Raw genomic sequence first — 17,908 nt, forward strand, 5'->3', positions numbered from 1 at the left:
TAAGGACATGAAATACTAGCTTTCATAGCTGGAAAAACTATATTGCTTAAAGCACTATCTCCAGTACATTGGGACAAATGACTGATACTCTTAACACTACGATGGGATGTTAATGGGACATTTGCCCATTTGTGTTTTGAAATCCAAAGCTGTCCAAGCAGAGCACATTGTTTCAATATCTGAAATTATAGTGCTTTAGCTTTTTTTTTAACGTTGTAAAACATTTCAGTGTTACTTTTGTGAATTAAGTTACTGACTTTGCTTTTCTTCTACAGAGGTGTTATGAACATAAACAGTACAGAAATGGGCTGAAGTTTTGTAAACAGATCCTTTCTAACCCAAAGTTTGCAGAACATGGAGGTGAGATTTCAGCTGGCATATAAAACTATCATAGCCTGTTTATGATATGCTTTAGAACAAGTAATACATATTTTAAGAGACTTATTGTAAAACTTTATAAATCTTTTAGCACTTTTGTTCGTTTTTTGGATAAGTTATTTTTAAGAGGAAATTGATGAAGTACAAACTATAACCATTGCTGATATAATATTTATAATATCTGTCCTTAATTTTATTTTATTTTCTCTCTGTCTCATATCTGAACAACGCAGCACAGGATTTGAGGAAGGGTTGGGTCGAACAACACACATACATTGTGGTTTGAATTATCTTGCTCTTCCAGTGAAGAGAAAACAGTTTGGAAAAGAAAAAAGGGGTTTTTGCCACCCAACATTTTTCCCCTCTGTTTTTGGGATTAACCTCTTTTTCAAGCACTCTGAGAGAGAATTTCCTTTTTACCTTTTAAATTGCCACGACTGTCCTTTTCTGAAATCCACTTTAAATTAATGCCTTTTCTGTTGAGAAATGGACTATTTAAACAGACTCCTTTCCATTAGAGGAAGACTGTCTGCCTACCAGTGTATAGAGGGAAAACTGACATGCTTTAAAGTAGTATACTAGTTCACTTTTTATATTGAAAATATGGTACAGAACTTATTGTTGAGCCTTGTACACTAATTGAATAAGCTACAAGCATAGTCTTTTGTACCTGAAAATAGAATAATTGGAATCTTTGTCCTAATAACTTTCCTGAGTCTAAAGTCTTCAGTATGAATTTTTATATGCTTTAAGTTATTAGTTTATATCATGTCTCTTGTGTTTAATAAAATAACGGATTGGTATCAATTAAATTCTAATGTTTTTTAGAAACCCTGGCAATGAAAGGACTAACACTGAACTGTCTAGGGAAGAAAGAGGAAGCATATGAACTAGTGCGTAGAGGCTTACGGAATGACTTGAAGAGTCATGTCTGTATCCTTTTTTAAATATACCTTCCATTTGTGAATGTGGAGAAGCCTGTTATTAGAGTAACTGCTCATTTTATAGAATGTGAACAAGAGCCAAGGTCCATCACTTTTCCAAATTGAAAGTGTACAACTGGTAAGTTTAATATGCTTAGATGTATACAAGTACATTTTGTTTAAACTTATCGGAACAATTTCATATGTAAATTGTTTGTCTCAAAGCTTTTCTTGGAAGCGCAAGCAGATAAATACCCATTCTCGCTTTTGTGGGAAAAATTATAGTTATTGAATCAAAAGCACACCATTCTTTTCCATTATATTTGCAAGTCTAATCTTCTTCCTTCAAATTGCTTGCTATGGCCCTGATTTAAGAATGTGCTTGAGCATGTGCCTAACCTGAAGCACATGATTATCCTATTGATGTCAATGGGACTAGTGACATACTTGAAGTTAAATACATGCGCAAATGTGTGCCTGAATTAGGGCCTGTATTAGGCAACTTAAAAAATGCAGGTAATAGAAGTTGGTAGTTCTTTCAAAAATTTTTCCTATTTGTCTTTAACAGTAGGAAAATGAATTGCAATAGTGTGCAATATATATGCTATGTTCTTGTAATATAAATGGATGAAAAGCTTTATATATTCAGTTTGAACATTGTTTTTTAGTACAGTTGAGGAAGACATCTCTAGTTGTGTTACTGTCTGTCACGTAGCTGGATGCTTTTTTTTTTTTTTTTTTTTTAAATAAACCTAGTAGGCACTCTGCCATTCAGGATAGATTTTCTTCACCCTCAAATGCAGTATTACCCTTAACAAAGTTTTCCAGGCTGGCATGTATATGGTCTTCTCCAGAGGTCAGACAAGAAGTATGATGAAGCTATCAAATGTTACAGAAATGCACTGAAATGGGATAAAGACAATCTTCAAATCTTGAGAGACCTCTCTCTGCTGCAGATTCAAATGAGAGATCTTGAGGGTTACAGGGTGAGTAACCCTCATCTACATTATTATAGGTTTCCAGGGAAACAGTAGCAAAGGGTTAGTGCAATAATTAGTAGCTTGCATACAGTTTCCTCAGGTTAAAGGCCATAGGAATCAAAACATTAAAACTCTCATATGCTTAACACTTTTGACATTCAGACTCAGATATGCAGAAGACTACTTTTTAATAATTCATATAAAGATTACAGTTTGCTAGGTTATCTTTCTATCAAAGCAAAGTTTATCTCACCGTATGCGTTAAAGGTGAGTGGAATATATTCCTCCAAACATATGTGCTCGCATGTTTCAAGTTGAATCCCACATGCTGTCCATGTTTCTAATTTATCTTAAGTCCCTTTGTATTTAATCTGTACTGATTGCAGCTCACAACTCATCCCAATTTCAGATCTCTGAATGTCATAATGCGGTTTACTACTGCTAGATCATTTAATATAAAAGTTAATTAAGACTGGATATAGTGCAGCTTTCCCAGTTTTATGCATTGCTGTTTATTATTACTCTTTAGCTGTTCTTCATGATCCCTTTCTGTTTATTGCTAATGCTTGTTACCCTCTATGTATTTAGTGACTTTTTCTAAATATTTTTAAATTACTTGCTGTTCCAGAAATCTCAATCAAAAAAAGTCATGGCTCCCTGGAGAGTCATACAACTAGCTTCCCAAACTAATCAGTTGCCATTTGTGGATGCAACTATAATCTCCATAAAGATGGATGCCACTTACACTAGCCATTCTTCATGCAAGCACTTCTGTTAAGTTGGGTAGCATCTCTAATGATTGAATACAAACAGACTTCTTGATAAGTCTGAAGTGAGATTACTACTAGAACTGTTCCATGGGTTTCAAACTGAAACATCCTGAATGATGCTCTTTATTTAGTAGTTTTAGGATAAGAAAAACTTGCCTTGATACCTACATTAAAGTTAGTCTGGCTCATGAGGACAGCTTAGTTGGAAATAGTGTCTCTTTAGTACTGTTTTCCTTGAATATTCTGTTTTTACACTTTATTAAAGTTCAAGCTTTTTAATGTGGCACAATTGATAGTTTTTCTTTGTACTCTGTTCTTTAAGTAGTCTTATAAAACATACTGAAATATTAAAGCTACAATATTTTATGGAGAACTTTAGAGTCTGTCAGAACAGGAAAATTAGTAGGTATTACTGTCTTACAGGAAACCAGGTACCAGTTACTTCAGCTCCGACCTGCACAGCGAGCCTCTTGGATTGGTTATGCTATTGCTTATCATCTGCTGGAAGATTATGAAATGGCAGCAAAGATTTTAGAAGAATTTAGGAAGACTCAACAGGTATAAAAAAGAAAACATGGAATTCTTCATATATTTTGATTAGCTGTGAGCAAAAAAAAAAAAGTAATTGTCTTTCAAACACAAACAATTTAGTATAATTTTAGATGTTTAAAACCAAATGAATTCAATTTATCCTAAGTTTAAGTGTACGCTACAAGGGTGAACATTCATATGCCTGGTTTACATTCAGACATCTCCTGATAAAGTGGACTATGAGTACAGCGAGCTGCTTTTGTATCAGAATCAAGTCCTTCGAGAAGCAGGACTCTACAAAGAAGCCTTGGAACATCTTGGTACCTATGAAAAGCAGATCTGTGATAAACTGGCTGTTGAAGAAACTAAAGGTAATTAATTGCCTCTTCAGGAGGCTGTCACTTTGTGTGCTTTTACATCTCTGTATTATGGAATCTTGTGTGCACTTCCTGTATATATTGTTTAAGAGAAATAAAAGAAATAAGCTATTTTTATATAAGACTGAATTATGAAATATACAAGACAGGCCAGTTTAGGTCTAAAACTAAGCAAAAACTATTTTCACGGGACTCTCTAATGTTCTTAAGTTTGGTTAAACTTCATTTTTACAAGAAGTTAATTTTTAAATATACTTTGCAGTATTTGCATCCTATACATTACAGTATTGATTGTATTGGTATATGAATCAGGAAGTCATGTAGACTAGTAAGTTTTTATTGCTCAAACTGGGAAATGAGCAAGGTAAATCAGCATTAACAATGGGAGGAAATACGTTTTAAAATATAATTTTCATAATCTAAGGAGCTGTCAATAAAACTTGTGGATATTAATTATTTTTAACTGGATTCTCTCCCTTTAAAAGTACACCATAGCTCACATTACATTTAGCGAGCATAGGAATTTGCCAGTACGCTACAACTCCCCTCCTCCCCCCTCCCAGTTGAATTTTAGCCAACATAGACTAATATTCAGGTGCTGTACCACCTGAGATGCTGACATAGTTCCACGATGCTTATGTGTATATAGAAGGTTTTGGCATGAAAAATGCTATATGAATGTAAACTCTAATTGCAGTTTACTACTGGCATGGTGTACCATATGTTGGGACAGATATTAAGTCCTCCATTTAAATGGTTTACCCTAATGTTAGTGAATGGTAATGCAGTGTAGTTGTAGCCATGTTGGTCGCAGGATATTGGAAAGACAAATGGGCAAGGTAATGTCTTTTATTGGACCAACTTCTGTTGTTGAGAGAGACAAGCTTTCAAGCCACACAGAGCTCTTCAGTGAATGATAATGACTGTTTAACTGGGATAGTATTAACATGCATTGGTCTTGTACAAAGTAGTTTTATGGTAAGTAACCAGATGTTTAATAGCTGTTGCTGTCTAATTTTAAGGGCAGCCGTGTTCCATTGCCTTTTCAAGAATGGCAGCATTCCCATGATGTTTAGCCAAATAGTTTCATATTATAAAAGTTAAATGCTCTCAGACAGTTGTCTTACAAAACATCAGAGCTTTGAAGCCATGAAGAATGTAGCTCCTCCTATTGCCTTTCTTTGGAAATTCTATAGAAAAAACTACTGATGGCAATGAATTTCCTTAGTGAAGATCCAAGGACCTGATCCTGCACACATTTACACAGTTTAAGTACAGAAATAGCCCACTGAAGTCAATGAGATGATTCCCATGATTAAATGAAAGCACATTGAGGCTTTTATCTTGCAAAAACATAAGTCAGGAAATGCCAGAATTGATGTATGTGGATCTTTAGCTCTGTCTTTTATGAATGTGTTATGATAGTCTTTAATTACATGATCACATACTATTTCTCCAGAATAATATCTTATCACTCTTCTGAAACGTGAGATGTGTCTGAATTATCTTGTACTACTCTGCATACAAAGTGTACACCAAAAAATATTGGTTAAGTCACAGGACTGAGAATTAGGTCTGAGTTCTGAATACAAGCTTTTCCATGGGCTTCTTTATGATCTTGAACAAATTACTTATTCTGTTTTTCAGTTCCTCATCGGTAAAAATGGTATAATACTAACCTATTTTTTTCCCCAACAGCCTTGTGAGGTTACATTTATTAATGTTTGTGGTGTGCTTAGATACTGCAAGTAAGTGCCACAGAAAAGTCTGCAAAGAAATGAGTCACTTATATTAAAAATGCATAATAAAACATACTATGAGTGAAATATAACTGAGTAATAGAAAGTGTTCTGGCATTTATAGGAGTTTAGAATTGAATTAGCAATGCTAACTCTTGCCTTCCATGGCATTATCTGGGTCTCTTGTGTTGAGAGATTACTTTCTGATTCTGTCATGCTGGTGGGTTTCTCTCCCTGGCTTGAGATTATTTGAAGTGGCTGCTCTGTGAAGAACCATAGCCCAAGTTAACATTTCTGTAGTAAGCACTAGCTTGTGCTGCTAAAATTGCTGGACTAAATGAGAGGGGGTAAGACTTTGCTCTTTTCTTCCTTTCTGTAGCGCAAAATGCACTCCATATGTCTATACTGCAGGCTCCGCAGCGATAGATGCAGGCGGGATCGATTGAGCGGGTCATGTAGACCTGCTGAATTGATAGGAGATGGGCTCTCTGGTCGACACAATTAGTCCATCTACCCGAAAGGAGTAGGGCTGCTTTGATGGGAGGGCATCTCCTGTTGATTCAGTGCTGTGTAGACGCCATGGTACATCAACGGGAGATATGCAAGTAGCTTGCGTATCTCCTGTCGGCCGCCGGTGGCAGTGTAGAACAGCCCTAAGTTATTGAGGCTTTACTCTAAAAGTGATGCCTTCTTAATGAATTCAGTTAGGTGTGCTTACTTTAACAGTTTGTTGGGGAGTGTCATGAATTATGTGACATCTAGTTACTTTAATGGGGTGTGAGTGTAAAATTACTTTTACTGTTTTTTAGCACTGCCAAGTCAATGCAGCTGTGAAATAGTGAGCAGGATTCTGTTCTGGCTCCAGCATCAACAGAAATGTTGGTTACACATGCTGGTCCAAATTCGGTCTTTGTTACCACTGTGCCATCCCATTGCCAAAGTGTCAGTGAGGGCAGAACTTGCCTGCAGAATCTCTTACTACATCTCACAAGTTATACAAATAGCTTAATGTACAAATCTGAAAAGGTGATTTTTCACACTTGCATATTGTAAACCTGTCCCTTTACTTGCAAACCGAGCAAATTTGTTTTGGACTTAAAGAAGCTATAAACATGGACTACCATATACCATTTTTAATCACTTTCCATAGTAAAACTACTTCAAAAATTTTAACCAAGATGCATCTAATTTTTGTTCCTCACTCTTAATGAATTGACTCCTTCTACATGCATAAGTCTTCAACTGAAAAGCTCAATGAGTGGTTGGCTATGAACATGAAAACTTGTTAAATCTCAACATTGAAGTTGTTAGTCAAATGAAAATTATACCTGTCAGTTACTTCATGCCATCGATGTTTATGCCTAAGAAACGTGGATTAATGAAGAACTGAGGAATGTCTGACAGTCAAATTAGCATTACAGATGTTGCATTCTCCCTCACACTCAGTGTATAATTTTATACAGGAGAACTTCTGTTACAGCTCTGCAGGCTGGAAGAAGCAGCTGAGGTGTATAGAGGATTGCAAGAAAGGAATCCTGAAAACTGGGCTTACTATAAAGGCTTAGAAAGGGCACTTAAACCAGGTAATGATTTTACAGCTTGTAATAATAGAGTATCAAGAATCTACTTTTGCTCAGTTGTCATTTACTTATGCATTGAAAACATGTAGTACGTTCCTAAAGGGGCACTTACGTTTGACCACTTCTAGTCTAGTTTTTGATATGTAGTAGGGATTTATTATGTTTTTATACTAACATTATCTTGTAAGACTTGCATTGTCCTGATGTCCTGTTTGCCATTTTTTATTTATCTATCTTTGACAGATGAAGACAGATTGTAAGTGCTGTAGTCCTTCTGTTTGTATGAATGATAGAAATAGAAGCACACTTCTTTTTTAGAAGAGACACTATGAAGTTCATTTTTTTCTCTTTCATTTATGGTAATTTTCTGTTTACAGTCCATACAAATTTCAGACAGAAGTATTTCTTCGTTTGTTTACTTAGTATTTAAAGTGCTGTCAAAGACACAATCTGTTTAATTGCTCTTCCTGTATAGTTGGTTTTCCTCTGTTTGTGTGGGTCATTCACACAGCAATGGAAGAGAGAAGCCCTTTTTAAAAGGGGAAGATGCAATCATAACAAATAGGCAGGGGCCTCAGAACCATTGTACCTGAAACTATTTTTACTGACTTTTCAAAATGGACTAGATTGCAAATTAATTGTGTTTCTTTAAGTATACAAATCTGGGGTTTGTTTAATTTAATTAGCAGAAAAGATTCTTTTTAGTAGTTTCCAAATTTTGTTTTGTTCTAGCCAATATGCTAGAGAGGCTGAAAATCTATGAAGAGGCCTGGACTAAGTACCCAAGAGGACTGGTTCCAAGAAGACTTCCACTAAACTTTTTATCTGGTAAGTGCATTTTTGGCAAGCAAATAAAAATAAATTCACAATATATTTTTTGTTAGAACTTTCTATTTAACAATATAAAAAGTTAAAATTGTAAAGTAATGTTTGGTAAAACAAAATCAACAGCTCCTTTTCCCCCAAAGGTGAAAAGTTTAAGGAATGTCTGGACAAGTTTCTAAGGATGAATTTCAGTAAAGGCTGTCCACCTGTTTTTAATACTTTGAGATCATTGTACAAAGATAAAGAGAAGGTAAATGAATCTTCCAACTTCTTTGGCAACAATTTGTGTTTATTCTTATACTCTAAAGAAATAAAATCAACTTTATTATGACAAGTCTGAGCCTCCTTTGGCCTGTAAGTTCAGTGCTTAGACTGGGGTCTCCCAGCTGACACTACTCTGTATTACTGTTACTGACTTGATTTTTCTGATTATTCTAGGTCACAGAAGCAAAAATCTAGTGCTACATTTCCTAATGTGCAAATTTACATAGCTCTTTTCCAAGTCAGTCATTGTACCAAACCATGAACTACTTACCAGAGGTGAATTAGGTGTATAGAGACACAAAATTGTGAGGATTTATCTCTACATGCTGAAAGGAGAGGTGGGGATTGAGCACACTTCCCCTGTACTGGGACTTAGGATATTGCATTAGTAGTTCTCTTATTCAGAATAGTCAGTATGGCTAACACCAAGGAGGTTCATGTTGAAGTGAAATAACACCTAGATCACAAATATTTCTTGTCTTGTCTTTGCACATGTAGGTGGCAATTATAGAAGAATTGGTGGTAGGTTATGAAACTTCTCTAAAAAGCTGCAGGTTATTTAACCCCAATGGTGAGTGCCAATGATATAATACTTCATGAAAACACTGTGAGCATCATGTTATATGTAACAATTCAGAGGCAGGTATAAGTGTCCATGTGTGGGTGTGTGTGAAGGAATAGAAAAAACCCTAAAAAATTTTCTGAAAGTGGAGAAGTGAGCTGTAGCCCTCCTTAGAATTTGAGTACCTTAGCATATTCTAAATTTGTACTCAAAATGTATATTGTTTTAGCCTAGGCAGCTCTCCATTCTCACTTCAGGATATCATAGCCTGAAACGCCCTTAAATATGATGAGGAGAGAATTATAATTATGACAGTCATATGAAATAAAAATGGATTATGTTATAACCAAATTGATATTATTTAGTGTATATATTCATGTTATAATAAAACTCTTTATTTACAGAGAAGAACTTTAGATCTAAAATTCCCATATTTAGATATCTTGGCCAATCAGTTTTTTTCAAGAAATGACAACTATTTCGCAATCTTGGAAAAACCTTTTTTTGGCATTTAATTAAAAATTCATCCTTCCTTGAATTTAAAAACATTGTTTACATGTACACTTGCGCCAGTTAATTAAAGGTGTGTTTTTCAAACCAGTACAAGTAGTGTGGAGATACTCTTCGGCTAAGAGAATGGCTTACTTCATTTTAGCTTAATTTCTTTTGGGTTTTTTATGGTATTGAGCTAAACTGAAATAAGTCAGTCTCTCAAACTGAATTAAAAGTCTAAACATAAATTAGTACTGGTTTTTAAAAAAAAAATTAAATTGGTTCACATGTGTGTGTAGACATAGCTGAACAAAACTTTATTTAATTTTCACAGTTGAGAAAGTATTAAAAGTAAAAAATACAATTGTGGGGTAAATCCTGTCAGAGGTCTGAAGAATTAAAGTCTTTGGGATTGTTCCTACAAAGTACTGGGCACTCCAGTCCCAATACAGCAGTAAACTTAACTTTAAGCCTTGAGTAGTCCTTACTGACTGGTGCTTAAGTGCTTTGCTAGATCTGGGGCAGAGTGCTCAGCACCTTTCAGGATTGAGTCCTTTCAGAGCCATGGTTTGTTTCACACAAAGGAAATATCTACAGTTATGATTTACGGTTATTTTGGAAAAAATTGGAATATATTTATCTATCCTAGGTGGAGTTTATTCCAACACCAGCCATGTCCCAAGCTTTTTAAAGATATTTTTAATGTGACAGGAATATATTGGTGCTGCTTAATCTGAACTAATTAACTATTTAAGTGTTTTAAGTTGGCGAATTGAAAATATATTGATGTAAATGCAGAACACAATAAAATATTTCAATTGCTAGCATATGCTATTAGTATACTATATATTTGACCTAAAACAGTAATTTACAGGAAGGTGCTAAGATTACTCTCCAGATAAAGTAAACATGCTTCCTACTTTTCTGGTCTATTAGTGGGTTGAGAGCTAGTTATAGAGGTAGAGTAAACAATAAATTCTGTACACTACATCAATAGGATATTCCTTATGCTACATAGTGGTAAAATGGAAAATATGACATCTTTTCCCACATAGATGATGGTAAAGAAGAACCTCCAACCACTTTACTTTGGGTCCAGTACTACTTGGCACAACATTATGACAAAATTGGGCAGCCATCCATGGCTCTGGAATACATAAATGCTGCTATAGAAAGTACTCCCACCTTGATAGAACTCTTCCTTGTGAAGGCTAAAATCTATAAGGTAATCTTGATTGCTTTGTTCTTAATTATCAGATAGAACTTCTCTTCTATTTTGCATTGAGACCTCTCATCATGACTGTACTTCCCTGTAGTGTTTCAGCACTAATATTGGTTGAAGCATCGGGTTTTGTATGAGCAGACTTTTACAAAACTTAAGACCCATAGAAATGTTTCAGTTAATTCTTAAATTTCCATATAGTAGAACCTCCCTAAATTTACATGAATAAGTTTATTGCAAATTAGTAAGTGAACAAACAGTTAAAAAGGAGAAGTGTATCACAAAATGTACTTTGTTAATTTTGAGTTTTAATTTTAGTTTACTTTGCTAAATCCTAATGAACTAGTAAACTTAATTATTTTTAAATATATCATGTCTTTAAAAAAAAAAAAAAAAGAAACACCTATTCTGACCACAGTTCTCTGTAACAGCTCAGAAAGTGCTGTAGTTAGGCCTGGTTTTAGTAAGTGCTCTTAGGTGTATGAATTAGCAAAATGTGGATTAACAAGGTCTGTTTGGAGGTTATAGTATCGAAGGAGGGCAACTCCATAATATTGAGATGCAGTTGCACTGCCGCCTTTTTGTTTTGGGGGATGGTTTTGTTTGTTTTAAATAAGACTGTTCAATACATTTTTTTGTACCTTGTGTAGATTAACCCTAATGTGTAATATTTAATTTGTTAATGAAGAGTGGGTGGATAAGGCTAAACTATGTGTATTTTACAATTTTCTTGCTTTCTTGATTTGAATTTTTTTCTTTTTTAAGCATGCTGGAAACATCAAAGAAGCTGCAAGGTGGATGGATGAAGCTCAGGCCTTGGACACAGCAGACAGATTTATCAACTCCAAATGTGCAAAATATATGTTGAAAGCCAACTTGATTAAAGAGGCAGAAGAAATGTGTTCTAAGTTTACAAGGGTTTGTTCCATTTACTATAGCTTTTGATGAACAAAATGCAGGCATAATCAAGTGTAAAGTATCTTGCATATTTTAGCTGTCCTTCTGAACCTCTATTTTGGTCAGTAATGAGCTTTCTTTCCCTGTTCTGGCTGAGGTCTGAAAGTTGCTTGTTTCACTTGTAGTAGTTTATTTCATTTACATAGTAGATTTAATTTACATGGTGATAATGGCTCTGTAGTTAAGGTTAAGCTGAGTTTTGCACTTATGAGAATTCAACTTCTTTGTTACATATGAAAAATACAATACATGCTTCCCAAAAGGACAGCACTTTATTGAGTACAGAAGTTTCAGAGAACTTACCAATAAATCAATTAATTAGATTTAAAATTACTTCTTAAAATTCCTTTAAGAAATTTAGAATCCTTTGTGAAATCTTTTTTGTTCCAAATGATTTCAACAGAGACTATTCAAACTTTCCTCATAGAAGTTCCATGTAGATGGTGATAGTGTTCTGTGAGGGGCCCTTGTCTTTCAAACAGATTATTCCTATCCCATATATCTGAAATATCCTGGGTATAACGATTTCCAAGGCGTGCTGCAAAGTGCATCTTATTTGTTGGGCTGCTATGGAGGTAGGCTTCTGAGAGTAATCAGAAGACAGTTTTGTGTTCTGCGGATTGTTTAATTTTATATTTTTCTTGTTTATAGCGAGGGCATCTCTAGCCTTGGATAGGCACACTGTTTTTGTTTTATAAATTAGAGGCTAAAATGCACTGAAATCTTGTTCATAGGCTACATCTGAAGAATTTTTGAGAATTTATGTTCACTTTTTGTCACTATTCTTCATAACTGAACGTTTATTTTTCAGCAGAAGCTGGAGTAGCCTTTCGCCAGATTGCTCACTTTCAAAATGACTTCTCTTTCATTGTCAGAGGATTGAGGCCACAAACTACCCATAGCTACTGCTTCCATTCGCCTGCTCCTCTCTTCCTTCAGGGAAGGAAGGCAGGAGGAAACAACTGGGGTGTGCCTGAGCAGGGGAATGTTTTTTAGACTATTTCTAATGCTTCTGTTTTGCTTTTAGGAAGGAACCTCAGCAGTAGAGAACTTGAATGAAATGCAGTGCATGTGGTTCCAGACAGAATGTGCCCAAGCTTACAAGGCAATGAATAAATTCGGAGAAGCACTTAAGAAATGTCATGAAATTGAGAGAGTATGTATCTAAGTATATTTAATCTGTTAGCTTTACTGTCATGACATGTTTCCATCTAAACATTAACATCTCTAGTCTGGCCCTTAGAAATCTTGTAATTTCCTTTGACATGCTGTTGCCTTCCAAATGTGAAACGGCAGCTGTAGGCAATACCTATGTCTATTTGTAACTGTATTAAATAAAGCTCCAATCCTGAAAACACGCATATGTTTAATCTTACTCATATGAGTAGTCCCATTATGTTCAGTGGCAGTACTCACATGAATAAAGTTAAGCATGTGCCTAAATTCTTGCAGGATAGGGACTTAATCTGCATGGGTCTTGACAAACTGATGTAATGATTTATACTCCCATGGTGTCAGAAAGTTGCCAGAAGATCAGAATGATTTGTCTCTGGTTTCATTGCTGGAGGAGAAAAATTGTGCCACAAGTTAAAACTTTGTTTGGTACTTGGCAGATACTCAGCTTGTGTGCTTAAGGCTGGACCAGTCCACAAAGTTTCTCATGACTTTCTTCTTAAAATTTTTTAAGTAAGGAAGCCTGGTAAGCAACCAGTGGGGCCACTGGACGATCGAGATGCTAAAGGAGCACTCAAGGATTGCTGAGAAACTAAATGAATTCTTTGCATCGGTCGTCACAACTGAGGATGTGAGGGAGATTCCCAAACCTGAGCCATTCTTTTTAGGTGACAAATCTGAGGAACTATCCCAGATTGAGGTGTCATTAGAGGAGGTTTTGGAACAAATTGATAAATTAAACAGTAATAAGTCACCAAGACCAGATGGTATCCACCCAAGAGTTCTGAAGGAACTCAAATGTGAAATTGCAGAACTGTTGACTGTGGTTTGTAACCTATCATTTAAATCAGCTTCTGTACCAGATGACTGGAGGATAGCTAATGTGATGCCAATTTTTTAAAAAGGCTGCAGAGATGATTCCAGCAATTACAGGCCTGTAAGCCTAATTTCAGTACCATGCAAATTGGTTGAAACTATAGTAAAGAACAGAATTATCAGACACATAGATGAACACAATTTGTTGGGGAAGAGTTAACGTGGTTTTTGTGAAGGGAAATCATGCCTCACCAATCTACTAGAATTCTTTGATGGGATTAAGAAGTATATGGACAAGTGTGATCCAGTAGATATAGTGTACTTAGCTTCTCAGGAAGCATTTGACAGGGACCCTCACCAAAGGCTCTTAAGCAAAGCAGTTTAAGCGGTTATGGATAAGAGAGAAGGTCCTCTCCTGGATCAGTAACTGGTTAAAAAATAAGAAACACAGAGTAAGAATAAATAGTCAGTTTTCAGAATAGAAAGGTAAATAGTGGTGTCCCCTAGGGGTCTGTACTGGGACCAGTACTGTTCAACATACTCATAAATGATCTAGAAAAAGGGCTAGACAGTGAGGTGCCAAAATTTGCAGAGGATCCAAAACTACTTAAGATCGTTAAGTCTAAAGCAGACTGCAAAGAGTTACAAAGGGATCTCACAAAACATGATGACTGCGCAACAAAATGGCAGATGAAATTCCATGTTGATAAATGGAAAGTAATACACATTGGTAAACATAATCCCAACTATACTTATAAAATGATGGGGTCAAAATTAGCTGTTACCTCTCAAGAAAGAGATCTTGGAGTCATTGTGGATAGTTCTCTGAAAACATCCACTCAATGTGCAGCGGCAGTCAAAAAAACTAACAGTGTTGGGAAAGGGATAGATTATAAGATAGAAAATATCGTCTTGCCTCTTTATAAATCCATGGTACGGCAACATCTTAAATACTGCATGCAGATTTGATCCTGCCATCTGAGAAAAGATATATTGGAATTGGAAAAGGTACAGAAAAGGATAACTAAAATGATGAGAGGTATGGAAAAATTACCCCTTTTGAGGAGAGATTAATAAAACTGGGACTTTTCAGCTTGGAAAAGAGATGACTAAGGGAGGATATGATAGAGGTCTATAAAATCATGACTGTTGTGGAGAAGATAAATAAGGAAGTGTTATTTACATCTCATAATACAAAAACTAGGGGTTACCAAATAAAATTAACAGGCAGCAGGTTTAAAACGAACAAAAAAGGAAGTATTTCTTCACACAACGTACTGTCAACCTGTGGAACTTCTTGCCAGAGAACGCTGTGAAGGCCAAGACTATAACGGGATTCAAAAAAGAACTAGATAAGTTCATAGAGGATAGGTCCATTAATGGCTGTTACCCAGGATAGGCAGGGATTGCTGTTTGCCAGAGGCTGGGATGGGTGACAGGATGGATCACTTGATGATTTGTTCTAGTCATTCATAGCCTCCGAAGTACCTGGCATTGGCCACTGTCAGAAGACAGGATAATGGGCTAGCTGGACCAATGGTCTGACCCAGTATCGCCATTCTTATGTTCTTAGAATTTAACAGCACTACAAACTTTTTCTCACAAAATAAATATTCTTTTAAAAGTTTGTTTTAGTTTTCCATCACTCTCCTCTCCTCTGTTGACTGTAGTAGTGTCTGAAAGAACTAAATTAGTGCTTGTTGGTCCTGATTTCTTACACTCTACATCGCTCCTGGAGTAGTTCCTTTTTTAATGCTTGGTATTAGGCAGCTTGTGGAATTATTTTCGTCATCTTTTAGGAGAAACATTTCATTTTGTAACTTCATCCACATCTACGTTTTTCTTAACTCAAAGTACCGAAATTTGAATGACACTCTCTAGTTGAGTACGTAAAACACTGATCCATTATCAGTTGTCTGTTTTTTTCTTTATTTACCATTTTTTTCCATAGCTGCTTATTTGAATTTCAGGTTTGTTTTGCTAAAACTTGCTGTTTTCTGTTAGCATTTTGTAGAAATTACAGACGACCAGTTTGACTTCCACACTTATTGTATGAGAAAGATTACACTTAGGTCTTATGTGGACTTGTTAAAACTAGAAGATGTACTTCGACAACATCCATTTTACTTCAAGGCAGCACGAATTGCTATAGAGATATATTTGAAGCTTCATGATAATCCTCTGACAGATGAGAATAAAGAACATGAGGCTGATACAGGTATAAGAAATTTCCTGCATTTATTTTGTGTGTAGTTTAACTGGTTGGGGTGTACACTGTAGATATGACACTCCTTGTTTGATGCTGATAGTTAAACTGGAGCTCTTAATTCAGTGGTAAAAGTTGCAAGTCAGGAATTAGCTTGTAACAAGTGAATGCTAACTCTCTATTGAAAATAGAGGCAGTGTGATCCAGTAGATAGAGCGCTGGACTGGAGCTCAGGAGATCTGGATTCTATTCTGGCTATGTCACTAGCCTGCTTGGTGACATTGGGCAAGTTATTTTACCTCTCTGTGCAACAGTTTCCCCATCTATAAGAATTGGATAATGATACTGACCTCCTTTGTTCAAGTGCTTTGAGATCTACAGAAGAAAAATGGTATTATTATGCATCCTGTTTATACAATACGAGTGCTAAAGTTAAAATCCAAGTAGAATTTTGATGAGGGTAATTCTAAAACAATGTTTTCAGCCCTTGTATAATTTCTAAAAGAAAAGCATTCAAATTTATTTTGAGAGTGATCAAGAAAATGATGTATATTCATGATCTCTGATCCCTGAAGTAACTGATCTGAGGAGTTGCATTTGAAGCAGCTCTTCTTCCAATAAGTTTCAGCAAAATTTAAAGATGACTTGAAAAAGTTAGAAAAGTTCAGTTATGCCATTGTGACATTCCCCAAGGTACAGTCTGGACTAACAGACAGCAGTCTTCTCAATTTTCCAGTCTGAGGTGCCTTTTACACTGCATTGCAGTCTGAGCAACCATTCCTGGTCAGCTTACACACAGCCTCTAGCATGTAAATCACTCCCAGCTATATTATATGAATACTATAGCCAGCCACCCATGTATTACACTTCAGGGAAACACCAGTAAACTCCCAGTCCCAGGCTTTCCCCCCAAAAATGTGCGTCTTGTCCTGCCCTGCACTCTCCTGGACAATACAAACTCATGTAAAGTCTGTCATTTCATTAATAGAAAATGATATGCACAAATCTTGTTATCCCAAATGAAGTTTCCCAACACTTCAATCCAAACACACACTGGTTTAGATAAAACAATAAAACAAGTTTATTAACTACAAAAAGATAGATTTTAAGTGATTAGAAGTAATGAGGCATAGAAGTTAGAATTGATTACAAAGAAATAAAAGATAAAATGCAACTAACACCTAATTTAACAAGCTAAGTGGTTTCAAAGCAAAAGTATCACCACATATTTTACTGACTGACAAATTCTTTCAGCCAGGATCCCTCTCCAGTCCAGTGATGCTTTCTTTGTCCTTCAAGTGTTGAAGCCAGGAGTAGAGATGAAGGGAGAGATACCTTGGGGCATGTGTCCCCCTTTCTTACAGCAAATGTAAACTGATGCAGTGTTATCTCTAAAGTCTGGTTATTCATCTGTGTAGGCAGTTAAAAGTTAAACCTAATGACACCATATATTTCAAGATTTAATTGTTTACCTCAAATATTTTTGCTAAATGTTTTAAGTGACGCATTAAGCATGAGTTTTCTTTAGTTGTTAGAACTCAAGGATCTATTCTATGCTCTTGAGTTTTACTCCCAATTCTGCCACTGACTTGTTAAGTCAAAACTTTTTACAAATGTTATGGCTGCATTACTTCTTAGGAAAAATATGGGTTAGAAAATAGATGTGGTGTAACTGGCAGTCATTTGAAGTAAAGTAATAATAAATATGTAGTTTTAAAAAATAATCAGGATAATCTATGCACAATCACCCTTTTATTGAAACATATTGTCTGTGTGCAGCAAACATGTCTGACAAAGAGCTAAAGAAGCTACGCAATAAGCAGAGAAGAGCGCAGAAGAAAGCACAACTGGAGGAAGAGAAGAAGAATGCAGAAAAAGAGAAGCAGCAGAGAAATCAGAAGAAGAAAAAGGATGATGATGATGAGGAAATTGGCGGTCCGAAAGAAGAACTTATCCCTGAGAAACTAGCAAAGGTACTGACCAGAACGATGTTCAGTAATTGGCTATTGGATGAAAATCAGCTTTGCAGAATGTTACCTTGAACATACAACTCCAGAGAGCCATTAAATAATTTTATTCTTGCATAGCTTCTATCCAAAAGTGTCACTATTTC

The 17,908-nt window shown here is 35.7% G+C and overlaps 1 protein-coding gene across 3 annotated transcripts in view; it reads left to right on the forward strand.

Moving 5' to 3' along the window:
* The window catches only part of NAA15 (N-alpha-acetyltransferase 15, NatA auxiliary subunit), a 65,241-nt gene that overhangs the window by 20,728 nt on the left and 26,605 nt on the right, over nt 1-17,908 (forward strand). For 2 of the 3 annotated variants that reach the window (XR_010923666.1, XM_067568034.1), the window contains exons 2-15: nt 276-360; nt 1,207-1,311; nt 2,130-2,287; nt 3,475-3,609; nt 3,800-3,953; nt 7,162-7,281; nt 8,011-8,106; nt 8,247-8,353; nt 8,866-8,938; nt 10,477-10,646; nt 11,409-11,561; nt 12,628-12,756; nt 15,594-15,807; nt 17,575-17,768. Coding sequence is in view for 2 of the 3 variants with exons in the window: in XM_067568034.1 (XP_067424135.1) it covers nt 276-360; nt 1,207-1,311; nt 2,130-2,287; nt 3,475-3,609; nt 3,800-3,953; nt 7,162-7,281; nt 8,011-8,106; nt 8,247-8,353; nt 8,866-8,938; nt 10,477-10,646; nt 11,409-11,561; nt 12,628-12,756; nt 15,594-15,807; nt 17,575-17,768 (1,893 nt within the window). In the remaining variant the exon portion in view is untranslated. Of the gene's footprint in view, nt 1-275; nt 361-1,206; nt 1,312-2,129; nt 2,288-3,474; nt 3,610-3,799; nt 3,954-7,161; nt 7,282-8,010; nt 8,107-8,246; nt 8,354-8,865; nt 8,939-10,476; nt 10,647-11,408; nt 11,562-12,414; nt 12,527-12,627; nt 12,757-15,593; nt 15,808-17,574; nt 17,769-17,908 lie in introns of those variants that run through there. The other variant, XM_067568035.1, reaches the window with a different exon arrangement.

The sequence above is a fragment of the Emydura macquarii genome, unplaced genomic scaffold (genome assembly GCF_026122565.2).
Source record: "Emydura macquarii macquarii isolate MOO-44397 ecotype Brisbane River unplaced genomic scaffold, CSIRO-AGI_Emac_v2 contig_2834, whole genome shotgun sequence".
NCBI classification, from domain to species: Eukaryota; Metazoa; Chordata; order Testudines; family Chelidae; genus Emydura; species Emydura macquarii.